Genomic DNA, 24,283 nt, shown 5'->3' with positions numbered 1-24,283 from the left:
CCTTATTTTTTTCTTCTTCTGAAATCAGAAAGTCCAACAAAATGTCTGACAAGTTTAAGATTCAGAGATTAAAGGCACCACAGAACTCTTTTATTCATTTGTGATGTTTGCCTCTCTTTACAACTTCAGCTTACAGTTTTAACACCACAGGTATGTTTGCGCCTTAACTAGGTTTTCCTGTAGAGTGTGCTGCCCTCAGGTGGTGGTAGGTGCCATAATCACATCGTTCAATTATAAGAGACAGATAGCAAGGATAAAATTTTTTTTTCTGATGTTTGTAACACTTTATTTATAAACTGACTTGAAAACTCATTGCCCAGACATCTGCATAGGGCACTCCGTTGCTTCATGGAGGTTTCTGCTCAATATGTCATGCTGAACAGCAAGGCCTTTCTGAACTACCATATATTAATTAAGTACCCTACATTTCTAATTCCTTTACTCTGCTTTATTTTTAATTATCCATCTCTTAAACACGACTCTCAACAGTCCTCAACCTTTTATCCAAACTTATTTGTCTGGATTTAATTGTCAAGTCATTTTTTTCAAGAAGTGCCCATGAGTATTGTCTCCCTGGAGTTCTTTTCATAGTTGCATGTCTGCTTGTTGCCTTGACATGAATGACATATAGGCTGGCACATCATGTAGGAAAACAGAACCCACTCTATGTATTTTATTTTATTATTGTTATTTTTTCAAACAAAAGGTCTCACATATTTATTACTGAACCAGCTTATTAGTGCAGATCATATAAACAAAGAGAAAAACCATTTTCCCAGTGAAAAGTGTGTGACTGTCCGCATAGTGGTAACATTTTCAACTTGATAGGGTAAGATGATAGTGACCTTGGTATAGCATAAATGTGTGTCATTTCATGTGGAATTCCTTATAGAACCCGGCTTGGTTCTTCTCCAGTGTCTTCTCTTGGAGTTGTACCTGACTTTATTACCAGTTTTCATCTGAATTCTCTGGGGAATGGGATGATTTTTGCTTTTGTTTCTCGGCCAGGAATTGCTTGATTCTGAAAGTCTTATGGTGGTGATAAATGGAGTCAACCACACACACCACAAGGGCAGAGAAAGGGAGAGAGCCCACTCTAGGTATTTTAAACAAAAAGATTACAAGTTACTGGGAGGACTGAAGTTGCAAACAGGGAAAGGGGTATTTTACTTAAGATCAAGAGCAGCAGAAAGTTCATCATCGCTGAAGGAGCTTGGGGTGCTGGCCACCACTGTAGAAAGTCAGCCTTGTTTGCTGACACCACAATTGCCAGAGCCAGAAGAAAAAAGAAACAGCTTTCACTTTTCTACTACCTTCTAATCTCCACAAGTGCCCTCCACTTGTAAAACCTAATTCAGAACGCAGCTGCAAAGGAGTCCAAGAAATGTGGTTTCTTAGCTTCTAGCCCCTGCAATACAGGAATGAGCAGAGAATGGAAGATATGTGTTTATATGATTTGAGAGTAAGTTGCAGAAATGATAGTCCTTTACCCCTAAATATTTCAATTTGTTTCCTCAAAACAAGGAATTCTCTTATATAATTCATTAAAATGATCAAAATTTGGAAGTTAATAATAATACTGTATTATCTAATCCACAGACCTTATTCAGATTTTGTCAATTGCCCTAATAAACTGTGTTCGGTTGTCATGAATCTTTAGTCTCCTTTAATTTTTAATCTTGCTCAGTCTGTCTTGTATTTCATGACTGTCATATATATTTTTAAAAGACAGGGTAGTTACTTTCCAAAATTCCTCTCAATTTCAATTTGTCTGCTGTTTTTTCAAGATTAGATTCAGGTTACGCATTTTTGGCAGGAATACCACAGAAGTAATGTTGTGTCATACCAGTAGGCATTATCATGTGGATTTAACCATTTCTAATGAGGTTAGCTTTGATCACTGTTAAGATAGCGTCTGCCAGGTTTCTCTAGTTGTAAAATTCCTATTTTTCTTTTTCTTATTGATAAATATCTTTTGGAAAGATACTTTGAAACTATATAAGTAATCTCAAATAATAGATACTTTGAGACTATGGAAGTGTCCTATAACTCTTTAAAGTTTTACGATTTAGTTTTGGCATTCATTGAAGATTCTTGCCTGAAACAATTATGATGATGATAATGATGATGATGGTTGTAATGTGGTGATTTCTAACTCCAACTTTTCTTCTATGCTTATCAGTGAGCATTCTTGTGTAAATAAGGGCTCTTCGTTTTTCTTGTTATTTATTTATATCAGTATGAAATAATAGATTCCTACTTTATCCAATGGGCTGTAGTTTATTACTATGATTGTATATTTTGATAATGAAATTGTTCCACATTTGGCCAGTGGAAATGCCTTCAATCTGGCATCCTTTTGACATCCCCACATTCTTTTTTTTTTTTTTTTTTGAGACAGAATCTCGCTCTGTTGCCCAGGCTAGAGTGCTGTGGCGTTAGCATAGCTCATAGCAACCTCAAACTCCTGGGCTTAAGCAATCCTTCTGCCTCAGCCTCCAGAGTAGCTGGAACTACAGGCATGTGCCACCATCCCCGGCTAATTTTTTCTATATATTTTTAGTTGTCTAGCTAATTTCTTTCTATTTTTAGTAGAGACGGGGGTCTCGCTCTTGCTCAGGCTGGTCTCGAACTCCTGACCTTGAGCAATCCACCCACCTCGGCCTCCCAGAGTGCTAGAATTACAGGCATGAGCCACCACGCCCGGCACATCCCCACATTCTTTAAGCATTTCCTTGACTTCTGGAACATTAAGATGATTCAGTTTCATTTTGTACTTTCCTTGTGCTAGAATCAGCCATTTCGACCAGCTGAACTGATGTCTTTTAGAGAAGAATGATATTTAGAAATCAGGATCTGGTTGCACCTAAGAAGTTTTAATTAACACTGCTGTTCAGCCTCAATCTAGATGATGCTCTTTTTAAGCATGTTTCCATAGTTGACATGTGGTTTCTTTTCCTCTAGCTCATTGTTGGGTTCCTCTATATAGATACTGTCTTTATTCTGATAGATTCCAGTAACTTCTTTTCTACTATCAAAAGGCAAAATTACAACACATTTAGTTTAGAGATCTTATTTGGCTTTTATTTGTGATTCTAGAATTGGGCAACACCTCATCCTACAAAATAGAGTGAGTATTCCCACTGGGCAATAGCAGAACGCTGGGTTTTGTAAGGTGGGAACAAGAAAACATAACAATAGGAAAAAAGTTGATTAATATCAATTAACTTCAGATTACTGTTTGTAAGGGTTAAAGAAGACTGGACTTCCTTATTATTCTCATTAAGGTAGTTTGGAATCTCCTGTTTTCAGGAAAAACTTGTCTGTTTTGGTTAACAGTTTCAGTTAAAGTTTCAGTTTGATTACAAGGCCCTTAGCATCAGTGACTCCATTTTGGTTTGTATGGGTCTGTTGGGGCCTAGTGCAGGAGCTCAGTCTAAAACAGTGGCTTCCCATAATTTTTATTTAGCACCAACAAATCTGAGACACATTTATTTTCCCCATGGGACAACACACAATTTGAGAGTACCTGCCTATTCAATGAGCGGCCCTTCACATTTATCAAAGAATTATCTTCATTGTTCACTCTATCTGTTTTTCTCTAACAACGCTCCTATTTCTCCTCATCCAGAATGAGAAAGAGGTGAGGATTTCTATTTAGTTTGATTCTGTATCGATTTGAGAACATCAGTAAGAATTCTTAAGTTTATTGACTCACTGATATAGCCTCTGGAAATGAGGTTTGAGTGGGGAATAGAGTTAGGAACTGAGACTGACTTTCCTATGAAGTTTAAAAACAGGCAAAACTGATCTATGGTGATAGAGGTCAGAATAGTGCTTTTCTTTGGGGGGGAAGGGACTTGGGAGGAAGCACAGGGGAGTCTTTCAGGACTCCAGAATATTTAATATCTTGATATGGGTGGTGGTTATATGGCTGATAACATATGTAAAACTTCATCAAACTATACACTTAAGATTTGATTTGTTTATGTTACTTTAAGTAAGCTGTACGTCAATTAAAATTTTTTTACATGGAGAAAAAAATTTCTAGAAAAAAACAATTCCTGTAACTTAAAAATGAAACGGAAAAAGTTAAATTTAACAATGTTGAAACACGCATCCATTGTTCCATTTCAAAAATCTGATACAGAAGGAAAGGAAAATATTAAACACTAATTGGAAATATTAGATTTCCATCTTTATTCTACCCTCTTGATCAATTTAAATATCTTCCTTGTAAATTTGAAAGAAAGTGCCCCCAAATCACTCTGGGCACAATGCCTTTGTATCTTTGCCAATTTTTCCAATGTCTTCTATTGCTATTGTTCTTTTTACATGTACTGCTTCGTTTTGAATTAATTTTTGTATCTTTGTTCCTAGAATACTTATTTTATCTAGTTTTTAAAAATAGGCAGAGATGGATTTATCATTCTCTGTATTGCATTGATTAGATTCTCTTTTCTTGATTGACTTTTCCAGGTTTTTTTCTGTTTGCTTGTTTCTGTCTTGGCCACTCATTTATCAGTTTGGTCCTTTGCCCTCTTAGAAGTTTTGGAGGCATTCACCTGCTTTCATTGAGCTTGCATTCTAGTTAGGCAAACTATTTGGTAGGAAAATGAAAGTCTCTGGCCCCCTTTACCTTTTTTTTGTCCTTTTCTTTTTTTTTTCTTTTTTTTTTTGCTGCCCCCGCCCTCCGTCGCGTTTAAAAAATAATTGATAATTTTAGATACTGTTAGGGGGGATAGTTTTTAAAAACCCTCCGTGAGTTTTTAAGTTTTATTTTAAAATTATACTTATTTTAGGGTGTCTTTGAAAATAATCTTTTGTTTAATTTCTGATTCACTTTCAGGCAACTGTCTTTGCCATGACAGGTTTGTCCTAGGGAGTTCGCCAATCGCGTCTGCTCACTCGTTTACCTTGGGTTAATTTTATCAAACTAAATTCCTACTTCTGGGGATTTTATTTACTATTTTGGTTTTGAATTTTAACATCCATCAGATTGCGAGGTCTCAAAGACATACGAAGACAGACAAAGCCCAAGAATCAATTTGAAAGTTCCCTGGTATCCCGGTTGTAGCCGCGCCGCTCCCTTTCCCTCTCTCGCGAGACTTGGAAAACGGAAGTGAGTTATTTCACGGGCGTCCAAACCGGGCGGCGGCTTTATTAATGCTGGCGGGAGCTGAGCGATCAGTCTAGGTCTTCCGCGCAGGCAGGCCTGGGCTTCCTGCGTTCTGGGGAGTTGCAAGCGGCGCTCCCGGTCTCGGGCCGGCAGGATGCGGGTTGCTGTGGCCGGCTGCTGCCACGGCGAGCTGGACAAGATCTATGAGACGCTGGCGCTGGCGGAGCGGCGCGGCCCGGGGCTGGTGGACCTACTGCTGTGCTGCGGCGACTTCCAGGCAGTGCGCAACGAGGCCGACCTGCGCTGCATGGCCGTGCCGCCCAAGTACCGCCACATGCAGACCTTCTACAGGTGAGGGCTGCGGCCCGGGCGTCGGACCCCGCCGTGCAAGAGGGTATAGTCAGCAGTGGGCAGAGACCCGGGACCGGGTTCGAATCTCCTTCTGCCACTACCTGTTTATTTTAGATCCCATCTTTCTTCACCCTGTGTCTCTAGGACCTGACGCTTAGGAAATGTCACTTTCCTTCTTTCCATACACCTGTCTTAACTGTTTATCAGGGGATCGAAGAGGACAAACTGGAGGGATAAGCTGACAGGTTTAGATATCTAACTTGTACTTGATAGGATTCTGGGATTAGTTCATTTAATAATCCAGGAGTTTTTACTGGATGCCTGCTATGGATTAGTCCCCATTCAAGAAGTTGAGGTTATAGCAATGAACTCGACAAAGTTCTTGACCTCGTTGAACGCACGCTGGCTTGAAACCCAAGGTGGCAGCTCTTCATTCATAAGGACAGGATGGATATTGGGCAATTCCTTTAGAAAGAGCTTTTTAACTTTTTATGATGAGCTCAAGTTTTTCCTCTGGACCTTATTTTGCTTTTTTGCTATGCCTAATTGTGGTAACTGACAACTTTACTCTTGTGTTCTAGATATTACTCTGGAGAGAAAAAGGCCCCAGTTCTCACAATCTTCATTGGGGGAAACCACGAAGCCTCAAATCATTTGCAAGAGTTACCCTATGGTGGCTGGGTGGCACCGAACATTTATTATTTAGGTATGTGTTCATGGGTAATTTTTTGGTTTGATAAGATGGAAGAGCCTAGTCAGGATTTGTGTCACTTGGGCCGCATCTTGAGATATATGGTATGTGGGGCATGTCATGAATTTCAGTAATTAATTGTGAAAATTTTAATTAAAATAGCTAATTACTAAATGATTAATGGTGAAAATATGTCCATGCTCCATTTACTGTTTTAAGCAATAGTTAATATAACTACAAAGACCTTACACACTATTTGTAGTCCCTTTATTTTATTTTATTTTTTATTGGATTAAAAAACCTTAAACTTTTTATAATGGAAATTGTTAAGCATACACAAAAATAGAGAATAGTGTGATGAATCTCTGTACCTGTTAACCAGCTTCAACAACTATCATCATTCTGCCATCCTTGTTTTCAACCCGCATCCCCCTAAACTTTTCTGTGGGAGGAGATGATTGGAGGTTTTTTTCTTTTCTCTCTCTTTTTTTTCAATTTCAGAATATTACGGGGATACAAATGTTTTGGTTACATAAATTGCTTTTGTATCATTTGAGTCAAAGTTATAAGTGTGCCCATCACTCAGATAGTGTGCATTATACCTGTTAGGTGTGAACTTACCCATCCCCTCTTCTCTCTCCCACCTGATTGACTTCCAATGAATGTTATTTCCATATGTACACATAGGTGTTGATCATTTAGTTCCAAATTAATGGTAAGTACATGTGATTTTTCCATTCAATTGGAGTGTTTTAAAGCAAACACCAGCCATTAGATTATTTCAATTATACATATTTTTAAGTGATAAGGAATTAAAAAATACTACAACCACACTACTGTTATTATACTTAACTAAAGTAATAGTAATTCCTTATTATCTATTACCATGTTCATGGATAAATTTCCCTGCTTACACAAAGATGTCTGCTTTACAGTTGATTTGTTTAAATAGGATCCAAATAAAGGCCGGGCGTGGTGGCTCACGCCTGTAATCCCAGCGCTATGGGAGGCCGAGGCGGGCGGATCGTTTGAGCTCAGGAGTTCGAGATCAGCCTGAGCAAGAGCGAGACCACATCTCTACTAAAAATAGAAAGAAATGATCTGGACAGCTAAAAATATATATAGAAAAAATTAGCCGGGCATGGTGGCTCATGCCTGTAGTCCCAGCTACTCGGGAGGCTGAGGCAGGAGGATCGCTTGAGCCCAGGAGTTTGAGGTTGCTGTGAGCTAGGCTGACGCCATGGCACTCACTCTAGCCCGGGCAACAGAGTGAGACTCTGTCTCAAAAAAAAAAACCAAATAAAGCTGCACATTTTATTTGGTTGTCATGACTCTGAAGTCTGTTATACTATAATGGTCAGTTTCTCTCCTTCTCTCTCTTTTTCATGTGATTTATTTGTTGAAAAAATGGGAAATTTGTCTTGTAGAATTTCCTGCATTCAGGATTTAGCTGATTGGATTCATTGTGTTGTTTAAAATGTTCCTTTTATCCTCTGCATTTCCTATAATCTGCATTTAGATTGACAGATCTGATTAGGTTCAGTTTCAATTTTAGTCCTTTTAAGTATACTATATACCCTTTCATCCCTTTATTTAAATGTATATTTTTTTCTAGGACTATTTATAGGTTTTTTCAGTAATCAAGTCATAACTTCAGGACTTTAGTTTCTCTATTGCTGATTGATCATCTTTTGACAGCTACAATATTGTGAAAAGGTGAAATTGTCAGAAGATGATAAATCAGAAATGAAATGTAAAAACTGCAGGTTCTTTATACGTATACCTGTTGCCTTTCAGATTTATGACATGTAAATCCATCATAGGACATTTTTCCCTATCTCCCCCTCCCACCACCTCACCCCTGTTTTCAGTTAGATGCCAAATGGTGTCTGTTTCCCCCTCAACACCCCATCTCATTTGTTCCTTCCAGAATCTGCTTAGTCTCTTGGCTGATCTGCTTCCAGGCTGCTCCCTAGTCTACCTTATATGTTATTGGCATATTACTATGTAAAAAGAGTAACCTCATCATGGTTCTTAATTTTCAAATAATTTTAAAACTGTGGAATTTCAGGCCTCTAAATGGTTTATTCAGTTAGTGTAAAGAGATTGCTTTTGCCTATTGTAATTTTATTTAACTGCATGATTTTTCAGGCTTGGCTGGTGTGGTAAAATACCGAGGTGTAAGGATCGGTGGAATCTCCGGTATCTTTAAATCTCATGACTATCGAAAAGGTATTGTTTTTAGAATTATTTTTAAACTTTAAAACTTGCCTATGCTAGTGTAACTTATTCTTAATTTTTTATTATAATATATTTTATACATATAAAAATGTAGAGAACACTATAACATGTATCTATAGAGGACATTATAATATACATCTGTGTATCTACTAGTTTTATTGTCTAAGTATTTTGCCATTTTTTGATTTTTAAGAACAGTACACTAAGATCTGAGCAGGTGCCTTAAAAAAAAGAAAGAAAGAAAACAGTACAGATACAATTGAAGTTCACTGTTTACCTGTCTTGAGTCTCATTCTCCTCCTTTCTTCCCTCCCTCTCATCACCAGGCAGTTGCTATTCTGAATTTGCTGTTTATCATTCACTTGATTATTTTACATCATTACACCTATGTAAGAGCTTTAAACAATATACTACATAGCATGTTTTAAACTTCATATAATTATATCTTATTGCTTGTAACTTTCTGCAACTTGCTTCTTTAACATGTTTTTGAAATTCATGTTGGTACATATAATCTAACCTGTTATTTGTGAATAATATTGCATTGTATAAGTATACCACAATGTACTTATTCATTCAGTTGTATCTGAATGAATTATACCTTGATTTTAAAGTTGAAGAAATAGCTTGGATTCACATTGATTTCACAAATTTTGTGAATTAAATTGACAGCTAAAACTTACATCCTCAGTGTAACTGTTAAATCACCAGTCTGTTCCCTGCTGCTCTGCTCCCCATTATTCTACGCTTTTGGGATAGATGTACAAAAATAGGCTGTCTCCTACATGGCAGGCGTGGGAACAAATTGGAAGTACTCTCAGGATGACCTTTTGTAATATATTAATATGTCTGTAGAAATTATAAAAGTACTGTGACCCAGCAGTTCTACTTCCAGATATTTATTTATAAGTTATATTCTGCAAGTACAAAACGATGTGTGTGAAGTTTTTTATTTTAGCCTTGTTTGTAATAGCAAAAGGTAGGCACTGGTTAAATATATCATGATATAACTATATGATATAATGCTGTGAAGCCATTTTTAAAAACAGCAGCTCTATGTGTAACTGATGTGGAAAAATATCCAAGATAAGTGAAAGACACAAGGCATAGAACATGTATTAAAGTGTACCACCGCTGTGTAATATGGGAGATGATGGTTATGTTAGTTTGCTTGACTATAGTAATTGTTTCACTATGTATATGAATATTAAAATATCATATAGATAATACATATGATTTTAAAAAATATATTGTAGGCCTGCATTCTCATGTGAAGGCTCAACTGAGGAATAATTTGCTTCCAAGGTCCTGCACATGGTTGTTGGCAAGCTTCGTTCCTCCCTAGCTATTGGTTAGAGAATAGTTCCTTATGTTCCCAATATTAATAAAACAAAATAATAAATTATTGTTTCAAGTCAAAAAAGAAATATATGTATTATATGCATAGGTGATATCCCTGGAATAAAATACAAAAGCTGATTAACCTCTAGGTAAAGTTACTGATGGCAGGGGGACAGGAATGAGAGGGAGCCTTTCTTTCTTCCATAAAGCAGCTTTATTGAGCTAAAATTTATGTGCTATTATAAGTATTCAATTCAGTGATTTCAGTAAATGTATAAGTTATGCAACCACTCTCACCATCCAGATTTAGAACAATCCTTTTTTTTTTTGAGACGGAGTCTCACCTTTTTGCCCAGGGTAGAGTGCAGTGGCGACATCATAGCTCACTGCAACCTCAAATGCCTGGGCTCAAGAGATCCTCCTGCCTCAGCCTCCCAAGTAGCTGGGACTACGGGTGCACACCACTACACCCTTCTATGTTTTGTATTTTTTGTAGAGATAGGGTCTCACTATGTTGCTCAGGCTAATCTCAAACTCCTTGCCTCAAGCAATCCTCCCACTTAGGCCTCGCAAAGTGCTAGAGTTATAGATGTGAGCCACCACACCCAGCCTCAGATTAGAACAATTCAAAAGTTTAGTGCCTATTTTCAGTTAATCCCTACTGCTGCCCCCAGGCAACCATTGATTACCGTCACTTTTTACTTTTTTTAGGGATACTTTTTACTTTATACCTTTCTAGTGGTATCTTTTAAATTTGCTACTATGTGAATACACAGTATATTTCATAATTAAATATAATTTCATTTTAAAAATCACAAGCCCCCTAATTTAGATTTATGATTAATTATTAGTAGAAAATACCTGCAGATTAAGTGCAGTGTTTTAAATAAAATTCTCAAGAGCCAAAAGCACTGATGACAAACATCAATTTTGGAGAACTGTGTGTATGTATTTGTATTTGCAGTATTTAAGGTAATTGAATATAGCTTATTTTTTTTCTCTCTAAGGTCATTTTGAATGCCCTCCTTATAATTCATCTACAATAAGGAGTATATATCATGTGAGAAACATTGAAGTCTATAAGTTAAAACAGGTATGTAAAAAGTACATTACAACAGACTTGAGCAATTTTTAAAGTAATTCTGTACCAAAATGTATTTTGATCATATTAGTATGCTACTTCTAAGAAGAATACTTCAGTATTTCTAAAATTTGAATCTTGAGTTGTCTTGTGGAAGTTCACACATGAGCATGTTTTTAATAGTTATGAATTTATTTTAGTAATAATAACACATTTAATTCATGATTTCAAAATTTTTACCTAGGGTAAAGCTAAAGAACAGATATTGAAATAAAGTGATATTTTAAGAAAATATTAAAGTAAATATTCTATTTATATAATAATTAAGTGATAGTATTAAATAGCAAATTAATAGTAAAGAAGATAGAGGATATAGGAAAATTGTGAAGGTGTTATCAAAACACTGCTTAAATTGTAGAATAGGTGAAACTAGGTTTTTGTTTGAGAACCCACTACATGGGTGACACCAGGCTAAGCAGATTTCATACTTGGTATTTCATGTAATCTCTACTCAAATTCTGTGAGGGAAGTCTTACTCCTTTATTGCTTTAAGGATGAAATGCTAAGGCTCAGACAGGTAAGTAGCCTGCCCAGGACTTCCCAGGTAGTTCAGTGGTAGAGCCTACCTGACTGCACTCATGTCGTTCTCCCATCCTTGGAGCATAAGGGTGCTTACGGGCATTCCTTTTATGCCCTGGTCATACAGTTCCCATAAGTGGCTTTTCCCTTTCTCCTATCTAAATCCTACCAGTCCTTTAAGACTCAACTTAGATACCACTTCTCGATCATGACTTTTCAAGTTTAGAGTTGTCACCCTTCTCTGAATTTTCATTGCACCCATGGTCCATACTAGTTCCTCAGTGGTTAGTCATATCTATCTTATATTTTATATTGTCTTACATAGTTATTTAAGTTGTATTTAATTTAGTTTTCCAAGTATTTATTTTAGAGTACTTGAAGGTGCTGGGGATAAGTACAGTGTGGAGTATATTTTGTGTCCTTTAATTATTTAATTAATTAAATACAAATTTGTGTAGTAGTTTTTTGGTGTATACTATGTGAGCCCATTAAGAAAAAAATCTGATAAATCTTTGGGTTTACTGTATTAATTATGTTAGAGATCTCATGAAATCTTGTGTCCCTTGATCTTCAAAATAGTAATTTTTTTACTAAAGGGGAAGTGAACTATGGTTATTACATACTTTAGAAAGTCAGTGCTAAAGATCTTAGCTGATTGGCAGTCTAGTCAAAGTGTGTCCTCTGCCTTGTCTTGCCTCAGAAAATAGAATGTTTTATGAGGCAGAGAAAAAGCTACTTCTCTTTGCCTAGATGAATGTGTAGCCTAGTATTTTCATGATTCCCTTAAATGAAGTGTCCTTAGAGTGAATTACATGGAAATCTAGAGATCTAAGTGGGTTGAATTGTTATGTGGTGGTGGAGAGAATGGATGGGATTGTTTTTATTAATCTGTTTTTAAGAGCTTTCTTTTCTTTTTTCTGTTTTTAAAGCTGAAGCAGCCTATAGATATATTCTTATCTCATGATTGGCCAAGAAGTATATATCATTATGGAAATAAGAAGCAACTTCTTAAGACTAAATCTTTTTTCCGACAAGAAGTGGAAAATAACACATTAGGAAGTCCTGCTGCCTCAGAGCTTTTAGAGCACCTAAAACCTACTTATTGGTTTTCTGCACACCTTCATGTGAAGTTTGCAGCCTTGATGCAGCATCAGGTAAAATGTAACAAACACTTATTAAACATCTATAGACCAGGCACTGTTGGCACAGTTGTAAAGTTAGAGAAAGAAACAAATGATAACTTACCTCTTATGAGTAGCTCAATCTCCGATGGGGGGAAGAGACAAGCAAGCAATTTCAGAATAGTATAATAAGTTTGATAGACTAGTGGGGGCCGGGCATGAAGGCTAACAGCTGTAATCCCAGCACTTTGGGAATCCAAGGCAGGAGGATTGTTTTAGCCCAGGAGTTCAAGACCAGCTGGGGCGACATAGCAAGAACCCATCTCTACAAAAATAAAATATTTGCTGGGCGTGATGGCATGTGCCTGCAATCCTAGCTACTAAGGAGGCTGAGGTGGGAGGATTGTTTGAGCCCAAGAGTTTGAGGTTACAGTGAGCTATGATGGTCCCTCTGTACTCTAGTCTAGAGTACAGAGACAGAACAAGACTCTCTCTATAAAAAAAAAAGAAAAAAAAAGGAAAAAAGAAAAGTGCTAAGATGCTGTGGGAGCACCTAAGCCAGACTGTGGTGGGATGGGGATGTGGGCACAGATAAAGATAGAGAAGGTTTTCCAAAGGATGGTGGTTGCGCTGAGTCTTGAAGTACCACTAAGAAACAGAATGTAAGGGTATTTTAGTTAGAGGGACCAACATGTGCAAGGCCTGTAGGTCTGAGGGCATGGTGCATTTAGGGAACTGTAGTTAGTTCCTGTGGCTGAGGCATAGGGACAGATGAAGCTAAACAAGACCGTAACTGCTTTCTGGGCCATGCTCTGGAGTTTCGGTTTTAACCAGAGGGGATAAAGAAATAAGATTTTCATTTTAGAAAGATTAGTTTGGCAGCAGTTTTCATGTATGGATTGGAATAATGTAAAATGGGGGGCAGAGGAGGCTAGTTAAGCAAAAGAGGAGGTTCTAACCTAAGGTAAAGAGAGAATACAGAGAATGAAGCAGGTTCTAGAGAGATTTTGGAAGCAGAATCAGCAGGATTTGGTGACTAAGGGAGGAGGGAGTCAAGGATGGTGCTTGATGGAAGGTGGAGAATAAATATGTACTTACAGTTAGGCTTTTATGGAAATATGCATTTCTTTCTTTCACCTCTGATTCTGGCTGAACTCTGACTTGTCCCATAAAGTACTTCCATAGGAAAACTGTTTACAAAATGCTCGGTTAACAAAGGAGTTAGAGATTTCTTCTAAAAGAATTTCTGGGAGTCTTTAATGCACCAGTGGGCATTGCCTTTTTCAAGAGTGAAATGTGACGTGTAGTGCTTCCTGAACTTACTTGACTCACTCCTATTGTAGCATGTATCAGTATTTCATTCAGTGGATATATCCACATCTACTTTTGATACTGTATCTAAGAAAGCTTTTCCTAACCCAAGGTTATAAAGATTTTCTCCTATGGTTTCTTGTTAAAACTGTATAGTGTTCTGCCAGTTTACTTTTAAGCTCCTTTGTTATCTTTAATCCTTGTGTTATATGCTTCGATTTGTGTGTGTTATATTCTTTTTTTTTTTTTTTTCCGAGACAGAGTCCTGCTCTCTTGCCCAGGCTAGAGTGCCATGGTGTCAGCCTAGCTCACAGCAAACTCAAACTCCAGGACTCAAACAATCTTCCTGCATCAGCCTCCCAAGCAGCTGGGACCACACCTGGCTAATTTTGTCTATTTTTAGTAGAGACGGGGTCTCACTCTTGCTCAGGCTGGTCTCTAACTCTTGACCTCAAGCAATCTTCCTGCCTCGGCCTCCCAGAGTGCTAGGATTGTGGGTGTGAGCCACAGTGCCTGACCTGTGTGTGTTACATTCTTTGATTTAACATCATCAGTTTTTACTTTGAATTTTGTAAGGAAAATTAAGCCTGGGGAGGTTAAGTGTCTTGCCTATCACTGCACAAGAACTAACTTGTTTTGGAAAAGTAATAGTCATTCCTTGACACATAACTTAGGAGTATGTGTAATAAAGATTATTTTTATTCTATTCAATGTATGAATTAGCTATGATATTTTGACATTCTTTCTTAAATTATGATTCATATTGTCTAGGTGAAGGATAAAGGACAGATAGCCAAAGCAACCAAATTTTTAGCCTTGGACAAATGCTTACCACATAGAGACTTTCTTCAGGTAAAATGAATTAAGTAACTTTGCAATATAGTTTTCCTCTTCCAATGATTAAAAATTTATTAATTTTCCTTTCAGAATTTATTTGTGCTCCTTGTAACTTATGTATTCTGAGAATTCTTTGGGGATGTTTTAGTTAAATAATTTAAGTTTAAAGTGAATTCCTTTTTGATTTCATTGTTATATTAAACTTAGACTATTAAAAATATATATGTATTTCTTAAAATTATTGCTTTTCCCTGTAGGTGTTAGAAATAGAACATGACCCCAGTGCTCCTGATTACTTGGAGTATGATATTGAATGGCTCACTATTCTCAGGGCTACTAATGATCTTATTAATGTGACTGGGCGCCTATGGAATATGCCTGAAAATAATGGCCTGCACGCAAGGTGAGTCTGACCTTATTTAGGACTTGTCACCTTCATTGTGTGCATAATGTTTATCTTCCCCACTGTTGTTTTTAATCTAGAGAATTGTTGAATGAGTGTCAGAACAATTCAAGGTTTACTAACTGGTACAGTCTAGAAAACTACAAGTTTTCCATCCAAGGGAGAGAAGAAAATAGACTGTTGAACATTAACTCAAATAAGTTTATATTATAAGTGAATAGTTGTGCATAAAAGTATAATGTAGTAAAGATTTATTGGTTCTGCCATCCTTGTGAAAAAAAGAAAAAAAAAACAAGAAAAAAAATTTAGTTCACACGTTAAAATAATTTGTACTTGTTTTGGGGTATGAGTTAAAGATGGCTTTTTCTAAGAATCACTTTTATTCCTAAATGCTGCTTTGCTAAATTAACTATAATTTTACTAAATGGAATTTTGATAGATGGCTTATTTTTTATCCTTGTACCTGAAGTCTAAGGTAGAGTTCATCATTTATTGTTTGAAGCTGAAAAATGTAAGAAGCTATTGTTTTGAACTTTAATAGGTGGGATTACAGTGCAACAGAAGAATCTATGAAGGAAGTTTTGGAAAAATTGAATCATGACCTCAAGGTTCCATGTAACTTTAGTATAACGGCTGCTTGTTATGACCCTAGCAAGCCACAGACACAAATGCAGCTGGTTCATAGGCTCAATCCTCAGACTACTGAATTTTGTGCCCAACTTGGCATCACAGACATCAATGTCAGGCTTCAGAAGGCCAAGGAAGAACATCACTTTTCTGGTGAATATGAAGAGCAGGATGGTGTGGAGAGTAATGACTCTGGAGAAGACAGGAGTGAATATAACACAGACACATCTGCTCTGTCGTTTATTAATCCGGATGAAATAATGTTAGATGAAGAAGATGAAGATAGTGTTGTAAGTGGACATAGTGACATAAGTACACCATCTGTAGAACCTTCTTCTGATCAAGCTTCTGACTTTTCTGAAAGCTTCTCTGATGTGAGGATCTTGCCAAGCTCCATGATTGTATCTTCTGATGATACATTGGGTTCCCCAGTTGCTAGAGAGGGGAAACCCGGTGAGGCTGTGGAGTCAGGGAATGGAGAGGACTTAACCAAGGTGCCATTGAAGAGGCTGAGTGATGAACATGAACCTGAACAAAGAAAGAAAATCAAGAGGAGGAATCAAGCCATCTATGCTGCAGTAGATGATGATGATGATGATGATGATGCAGCTTAAGACAATTCACTTGTCTTAGTACTATATGTAGATATGTGATTTTTGAAACCATATTTTTAGAGTTGGATTTTTGACTAAAAACTTAATTTTGTAATAATGAAATTGCATAAGAGAATTTTAGTTAGGAATTGACTTTATCTTTAGGCCTTTGTATGTTTCAGATACAAATATATTAAAATTTCATGTATTTACATGACTGGGTACCTTTTATTCACTTTTATTTTTTTCAGCAAATACTTATTGAACATCTACTTTGTGCCAAGCCCTCTTCTATAATAAGGGACTATAAAGATGAATAAGACAGGGATTTTTGCCTCCAAGGAGATATTACTGTAAACATTTCAGTATATAAAATATTTTGTTTTACAAAGTGAAGTCATTATTATATATATAATTATGTATTCTTTCTTTTCATTTATTATAAATATTTTCCCTGGTCAGTTTTTAATGTCTGTCAAATAAAAATTGAAATTGAAGATAGTAGATATCAGGAAATAAATTATTGTAAATACTAAACATTGGTAGACATAAAATCTTACACTTAATTGCTGAGATTAGTATAAACAAACTGATTTTTGCATATTGTGTTAGATTTACCTTTAATTTTTATGTAACTATAGTGACTGTGTACAGGTCATTTTTGGCATAGTTCACCTTAGTATTAATTACTAGCAGGGATCACGTTGCACAAATGCTGCCCCTCATGCTGCATGATGGATTGCTAGTAATAAAGTATTTTTGAAGATCCATGTAGAAAAACTACGTCTCTGTACTGTCTCTGGTTAAAATGCCTGGGCCACCTGAGGAGATTGTTGCTTTGTGCTTTATATCGGGAGTCATGGAATCCAGAGATTGTCCCAGGATCTCATCGTCCCACTGCAGTCCAAATCCAGGAGCCAATCTAGGAGAATAATGTAGCAGTTGGCTTCCATCATGTCAGCATTTGACTTGATAAAGGTCTAGAACAATGGGGCTTTTGTCTTTGTTTCTTTCCATTTTTTATTTTTATTTTTTGAGTTGAATATTTAATTCACTTATTTTAATTCTCATTATTTACATAAATGATTTAAAGCCATTGAATTTCCCCGTTTGCTGATTTAATTGAATTCCACAGATTCTGACATTTAGTGTTTTTCCCCAGACATAATAAAGAAAAGTAGAAAGTTGTTAGATATAAAACAAATATTAGAGTTAATAAATGGTGGTTCTCAAAAACAAAAAAGATAATCTAGATTACCTAATGAGAGCACAAATATTTAAAAAAAAAATGAAAGAATTACACACACACACACACACAAAAAAAAAAAAAACTCCAGACGGTTTTAGGAGGAAACTACCAAGTGTTTTAAAAGCCAGATAATTCCTACTGTTACATAAACTGTTCCAAAATATAGAAAATGAGAGAAAGTTTACAGTTTTTTTATGAAGCAAGTGTGACGTTGATATCTAAATCTGAAGAAGATTTACACAAAACACATAAATCAATCTTACATAAGAATATTGATGCAAAAGTCCTAAATAAAATATTAGGAAGCAATCTATAGCACAATTTAAGATCATATAAAGATCATATGGGATGACCAGTACAAAGATTGGTTCAATATTAGGAAGTCCATTCATATATAATTCACATTAATATACCTAAGGACAAATATCTTTGACAAAATTCAACACCCATTTCTGATTTTACAAAACAAAACAATCTAGCATCTTGCTTAATGGGAAAACACTAAGTATTCCTATCAAAGCCAAGAACAAGACAAGGATAACCAGTACCTCCATTACATTTTAACATTGTATTGGGAAGAGCAAAACAATCAGGGGATCACAATGAGGGGAATCAGAATTGCAAAGGAAGAGGCATCTATGTACTGGTGATCTGATAGTTTTGGTGGAAAACACAAGAAAATCAAGACTAAAACTAATACTGTACCTCAGTAAAGTAGTAAGATATAAAATTAACATACAAGTTAACAATTTTTACACAACTACCAGTGACATAAACATCACCAACAGAAAGAAAGAAACATGCAAAACCTATAATGAGGAAAACCTTAAAATAACACCTGAAAAATACAGAAGTAGACTTTATGGAAAAAAATCTTACATTTTTGGATAGATAATTTTAAAGATATCAATTCTCAAATGAACATATAAATTTAACATAATCCTGGTCAAAATACCAGTACTTTTTTTTTTTGGCTTTTGTTTTTCTAAAGCCAGACAAGTTGACTTTAAAGTTCAAATGGAGAAATAAGAACAGATAGGAAAATCTCCCCAAAATCAGTGGAGAGATACTGGCCATCTCAGATATTAAAACATACTATAAAGCCTGTAAAATTAAAACAGTGTAGTACTGGTGCATGAATGGACAGATCAATGGAACAGAAAGACCAGAAATAGTCCCAAACATATATAAAATTTTAGGATATGATTTGAGTGGCATCTCAAATTACTGAGGAGAAAATTTTTTTAATAAATAGGGTTGGACATCTGAATATTTGGAAAGAAAGAAACCTGGGTTTATACTTTATATACCATAATAAACTCCAAATCAGAGATCTAAATGTGAAGAATGAAACCCTATAAATAGGAGATGAAAAAATGAGTAAATTTCCTTAAAACCTGGAACTGAGGAAAGTCTTTGTAACTGTATCTCAAAATGCAAACAGTAAAAAGAAAACACTGATACATTTTGACCACATATAAAAATAGATAACTTTTACATGGCAAACAAAACAAAACACACTATGAAGTTAAAAAGTAAATGACAAACTGGAAAATATATTTGCAACTCCTATCACCACCAAAGGGTTCATCTGCACAAAATATAAATCTTTATATAGACCTAGTAATCCTAGGAATAGGTTCTAAAGGCACCTCTCCACAAATAAAGCATAAACCAAGATTATTCATTGTAGCATTATTTGTAATAGCAAAAGATTAGAAATAATCTAAATGTTCACCAGGAGAGGATTGGTGGAACAAACACCCAATGGAGTAATATGAAGCCTTAAAAAAAAAAAGAATGTGGGACATAAAAATGTATACATGAATGTTCATAACGCATTGTTCATGATAGCCAAAAAGTAGAAATAACCCAAATGTCCAACTGATGATAGATAAGATGTGGTATATCCATGCAATGGAATATTATTCAGCAATAGAAAGGAGTGAAGTACTAATACATGCTGCATGAGTGAACCTCGAAAACATGCTAAATGGAAGAAGCCAGGCACAAGAATCCACATGTATGATGCCATTTATATGAAATGTTCAAAATAGGCAAATCCATACAGAAAGTAAATTGGTTGCCTAGGGTTGAGGGAAGGGAGTGGGGGATAATGAATGACTGCTAATGAATATGGAGTTTCTCTTGGGGTGATATAAAAATTCCAAAATTAGATTATGGTGATAGTTACACAAATCAATATATTAAAGACCATTCAGTTGTACACTTAAAGAATGTGAGAGATTCTCATGAATTGATATAGAGTGAGTTCTAGGTTATTAAGTGAAAAAGCAAGGTGCAGAGCAGTGTATATTTTCTGTGTAAGAAAATAGTTCATCTTGTGCCTTTTTTTCTTTTAGTTTTGAATCTGTAAAACATTTACATGTTTCCAAAGTCAAAACTATATAAAAATGTATACTCAAGAGATGTCTTGCTCCCATTTTGAACCCCCTCATCCTGTTAGCTCCTCCCCATCTCTCTTCATTAGTTTCTAGTTTATCCTAGTGTTTGAATTGGTAATATCTTAGGTGAACCTTTAAAGTGGTGGAAACTCAAAACTTACAAGTTGTGGAAGTCATTGATTTTTAGACTGCAAGCCTCCATTCCTCTTTCTGGTAGTAGCATTGCATATTAAACTTTTGGGAATCACCACTACTGCACTGGCATCCAGCCCTTACCTGTCCATAGGCAGTTATATGACTCAAGTTGTACCAATAGGATGCTCCCTCCTTGAAGTATGAATCTGTGTCAGAGAGATAAAAAGATGAAAATGGTTGGTGCTCATTAGTTCCAGTGGCAGTACCCTGACAAAACCATTGAGTAGTTTCTACAGTCTATTCTACGCCCTTGGAATTGCTCTTTTCTTAGCCTAGTTTTCCAGCTTTCTTTTCATCCTCTAATCCCAAACCCCCCATTTCTTTATCTCCTTCCAGTAAATTCCCCTCTTGTTTAATTTGGCCAGTATAAGTTTTTGTGTTTGCAATCAAAATACCCTAATACATATATTCCTGAGTACTAATGAGCTTATAGTTGGAATAGGGAGGTAAGAAAAATAAGCAAGTTAAGAAAAATAAGGCCCTTACCTATTATTATTTCCTTTACTTCTTCCTTATCACCCTAGGCCACTCATTTATTCATTCCAGAAATATGTATTGAAATAGCAGGGTGCAGTGGCTCATACCTGTAATCCCAGGGAGGCTGAGGTGGGAGGATCGCTTGAGGCCTGGAGTTCAAGACCAGCCTGGGCAATATAGCAAGACCCCATCTTAGAAAAAGAAAAGAAAATTACTTCTAGAAATAAATATGTCCCAGGGACTATGGCACGGATATAATGAGAGAAACCAGTTATAACTCTTCCTTCATGGAGCTTATAGCACAATGAGAGATTAGTATCAATAAAATAATCATACCAATAGTTGTAAAATTTCAACTATAGTAGTGTGACAAATGAGAAGACTATAATATCATAAGAGCACTTCAAATGGACGTTTGATTCACAGGTATCGCTTAATATACTTTTTGGAGGTCTTGGTCAAAGCTATAAAATAAGAAAAGGAAATGAGATATAAGGGTTGGAAAGGAAACATCACTATTTGCAGACCATCTGTTTGTATCTAGACCACCTATATAGAAAGGACAATAGCAAAATAAAGATCCCCCAAATAAACAAGGTCAACAAATTTGCCAGATATAAAGAATACTTTAAAAATCAGTGACATTTTTCTACAACAGAAATAACCACTAAGGAAAACTGATAGAAAATAACACAGCAACAACAAAAATGATAACATTTCTGAAAACTGATAAAAAAATGTGTAAGACTTCAATAAAGAAAAATTTTAAACTATATTAAAGATAATTTAATATTTACATAAATGAGGACATTGTCCATGGTTCTGGATGTGATAGCTTAAAATTGTAAAGTTGTCGTTCTTGCCAAAGCAACTACTAGTTATTCCAAACCACCTTGGAGAAAGCGTTGACTCCATTCTGGTAATTTAACAAATCTGTTCTATGAATCCAGCACTTAAAAAAAAATATATAACAAATCTGGAAAATTAAATTTTAGCATAAATTATTGTAGTGAAATTATAAAGAAGATTCAAAATCAGTTCTTAAAAGTATATAAAAGTAGGGTACAAGAAAGAATACTGTGAAATATTAATGTGACCACTATCTTTATTATTAATACAAAATATGGAGAAGAAAGGCTAGGTGAGATTATGAAAGGATTCCAAAGGATTTCAGTTGCTTTTCTTTGTCCATTTTGGGATTCTCTACCTATTGATTTATTGAATCCAAAGTGGGAAATTCCTGATGATTTCCTGAATTTTTCATTGGTACTTGTATCAAACTTCTGAACTCTCATCATAAGTGTGTGTTCATCAGTCATTGTTGGGATACTCAATGTTTTTCTTTAAATTTTCTTTTTTTATGAATTGCTTATATAGTCACACAATTCAGAATTCAAATAGTACAAGGTATGTACAGTCTCTCATCTGTGTCTCCTAATTACTCAGTTCCTTTGTCTAGAGTCAACCAACATTATCAGTTGAATTTTTATTTTTTTCCTTCATTTTCAGGAAGATAATGACAATCCATACATTTTCTTCTTTACTTTGGTTTATTGAACTTAATGATATATCTTGGAGACGATTCCATGTATGTACACAAAAGTCTTCCTTGTTTTTTTATGGATGCATTGTATGGATGTATCTTATTAAACCAGTCACTACTAATGGACATTAGGTTATTTGTACTCCTTGGATAATAAAAGCAATGAAAATCAATATACATGTCATTTTTCCCATGTGCAACTAGATCTCTAGGATAAATTCCTGGTAATAGAATTGCTTGTCACAAGGTATGTTGGTTTATAATTTTGATAGGTATAACTTAACTGTCCTTTGCAGAGGTTGTACAAATTTATGCTCCCCACAATGTATGAGAGTGCCTGTTTCTCCACACCTTTCCCAACACCTTATATTATTAAATTTTATACCTTTGCTTATCTGAGAGATGAAAAATAGTATCTCGGGGTAATTTTAATGATTTCACATGTGAGGCTGAGTGTCTTCATATTTTAAAATCTATTTGTTTTTCTTTTACTGTGGAGTCCCTGGTCATAACTTTTGCCTAGTTTTCTAATGGATCGCAGTTTAATTTCTTATTGATTTATAGGAGTTTTTAAATAATAGCTATTTGTTAATTTTGCTTTTGATTGTCTCTGACTTACTCTTAAGTAGTCTGTAATCACTGGGTCTTTAGGCCTTTTTATAAAATAAAATCATAAAATAAAACCCAGAATCGGAATAGCCTACAAAAACAAATGTATGGCTTAATGAATTATTATAAGGTAAACACCCTATAATTACCACCCAGGTGGTTAGAACTTTGCCATTCATCCCAGAAGTCCCTCTGTGTGCCCTATCCTGATCTCAACTCCCTTCTTTCTTCCAAAAGTATCCATTATCCTGTTTTTATTTTCATTTTATTTATTTTATTTTATTTATTTAATTTTTATTGAGACAAGGTCTCACTCTGTTGCCCAGGCTGGAATGCAGTGGCAAGATCATATAGCTCACTGCAGCCTTGAACTCCTGGGCCCAGGTGATCCTCCCGTCTTAGCTTCTCGAGTAGCTAGGAATACTGGTGTGCACCACCACACCTGGTTGATTTTTAAACTTTTTGTAGAGTTGAAGTCTTACTATGTTGCCCAGGCTGTTCTCAAACTCCTGACCTCAGCAATCCTCCCAAAGTGCTGCGATTACAGGTATGAGCCATCCCACCTAGGTGATTTGGGTCTTTTTTACATCTTCCCTGTGTCTTAACTTTTTTGAACATATAGAATACATTTATAATAATTGTTTTAATGTCTTTGTTTGCTAATTCTAGTGTATGTGTCAGTTCTGTTCTTTTTAAATAAAAACAATCCCACAACATTTATTGTCATTTTGAAATAACACACAAAAGCCTGCACTCAGATGTTTCTAGTGGCTTTATTCATTAATTTCCAAAACTTGGAAGCAACCAACATGCCCTTAAGTAGGTGAATGGATAAATTAACTGTGGTATATCCAGACAATGGAATATCATTCAGCACAGAAAGAAATGAACTTTCAAGCCATGGAAAGACATGGAGGAACTTAAATGCATATTATGCCATAAAGAACTCAATCTGAAAAGGCTGCTACATACTGTATATGGCATTTTAGAAAAGGCAAAACTATGGAGACAGTAAAAAGATCGATGTTTGCCAGGTGTTAGCGGGCAGGGAAGTATGAATAAATGTACAGAGGATTTTTAGGGCGGTGAAACTACTCTGTATGATACATATATAATGGTGGATACATGTCATCATCAATTTATCCAAATCCATAGAATGTATAACACCAAGTGTGAACCTTAATGTAAACTGTGGATTTTGGCTGATAGTGACATGTCAACATGGGTTCATAAACTGTAACAAATGTACCGCTCTGGTGGGGAATGTTGATAATGGGAGAAAGTTGTGTAGGTTTGAGGGTGGGGGATACAAGGGAAATCCCTGTACCTCCAGCTTCATTTTGCTGTAAAACTAAAACTGATTTAAAAAATAAAGACCATTATATAAAAAGAAATAACCTAAGGGTAATCAAAATAATATGAACAAATGTTTTAGAACTATACTCCCAACAAAGTACACCTAAAAAAACTATATTACCTTCTCAACAATTTCTCACTTCATTGATCATTT

General features: G+C 35.6%; 1 protein-coding gene across 2 annotated transcripts; it reads left to right on the top strand.

Moving 5' to 3' along the window:
* Window positions 1–5,104: 5,104 nt before the first annotated feature.
* DBR1 (debranching RNA lariats 1) lies at window positions 5,105–16,509 on the top strand. Of its 2 annotated transcripts, XM_045539139.1 has the most exons (8): window positions 5,105–5,470; window positions 6,052–6,176; window positions 8,313–8,393; window positions 10,751–10,836; window positions 12,333–12,557; window positions 14,607–14,687; window positions 14,930–15,075; window positions 15,617–16,509. In XM_045539139.1, exons 1-8 carry the CDS (start codon window positions 5,274–5,276, stop codon window positions 16,314–16,316), a joined length of 1,641 nt encoding a protein of 546 aa, XP_045395095.1. In that variant the 5' UTR covers window positions 5,105–5,273; the 3' UTR covers window positions 16,317–16,509. The 2 variants fall into 2 exon arrangements, with proteins under 2 accessions (XP_045395095.1, XP_045395096.1); XM_045539140.1 differs by lacking the exon at window positions 14,607–14,687 and having other exon boundaries at window positions 5,144–5,470.
* The last annotated feature ends 7,774 nt before the right edge of the window (window positions 16,510–24,283 follow it).

The sequence above is a fragment of the Lemur catta genome, chromosome 1 (assembly GCF_020740605.2).
Source record: "Lemur catta isolate mLemCat1 chromosome 1, mLemCat1.pri, whole genome shotgun sequence".
In the NCBI taxonomy this organism is placed as follows: Eukaryota; Metazoa; Chordata; class Mammalia; order Primates; family Lemuridae; genus Lemur; species Lemur catta.
Note: the sequence above shows the minus strand (reverse complement) of the source record. Positions and strands in the feature narration are given on the sequence as shown.

What these genes read in the sequence shown, in the direction of transcription:
- DBR1 (XM_045539139.1), top strand. Translation starts at nt 5,274, where the DNA reads ATGCGGGTTGCTGTGGCCGGCTGCTGCCACGGCGAGCTGGACAAGATC. An exon ending in CACATGCAGACCTTCTACAG is followed by an intron (nt 5,471 to 6,051) that starts GTGAGGGCTGCG and finishes CTTGTGTTCTAG; the next exon opens with ATATTACTCTGGAGAGAAAA. An exon ending in AATAATGGCCTGCACGCAAG is followed by an intron (nt 15,076 to 15,616) that starts GTGAGTCTGACC and finishes GAACTTTAATAG; the next exon opens with GTGGGATTACAGTGCAACAG.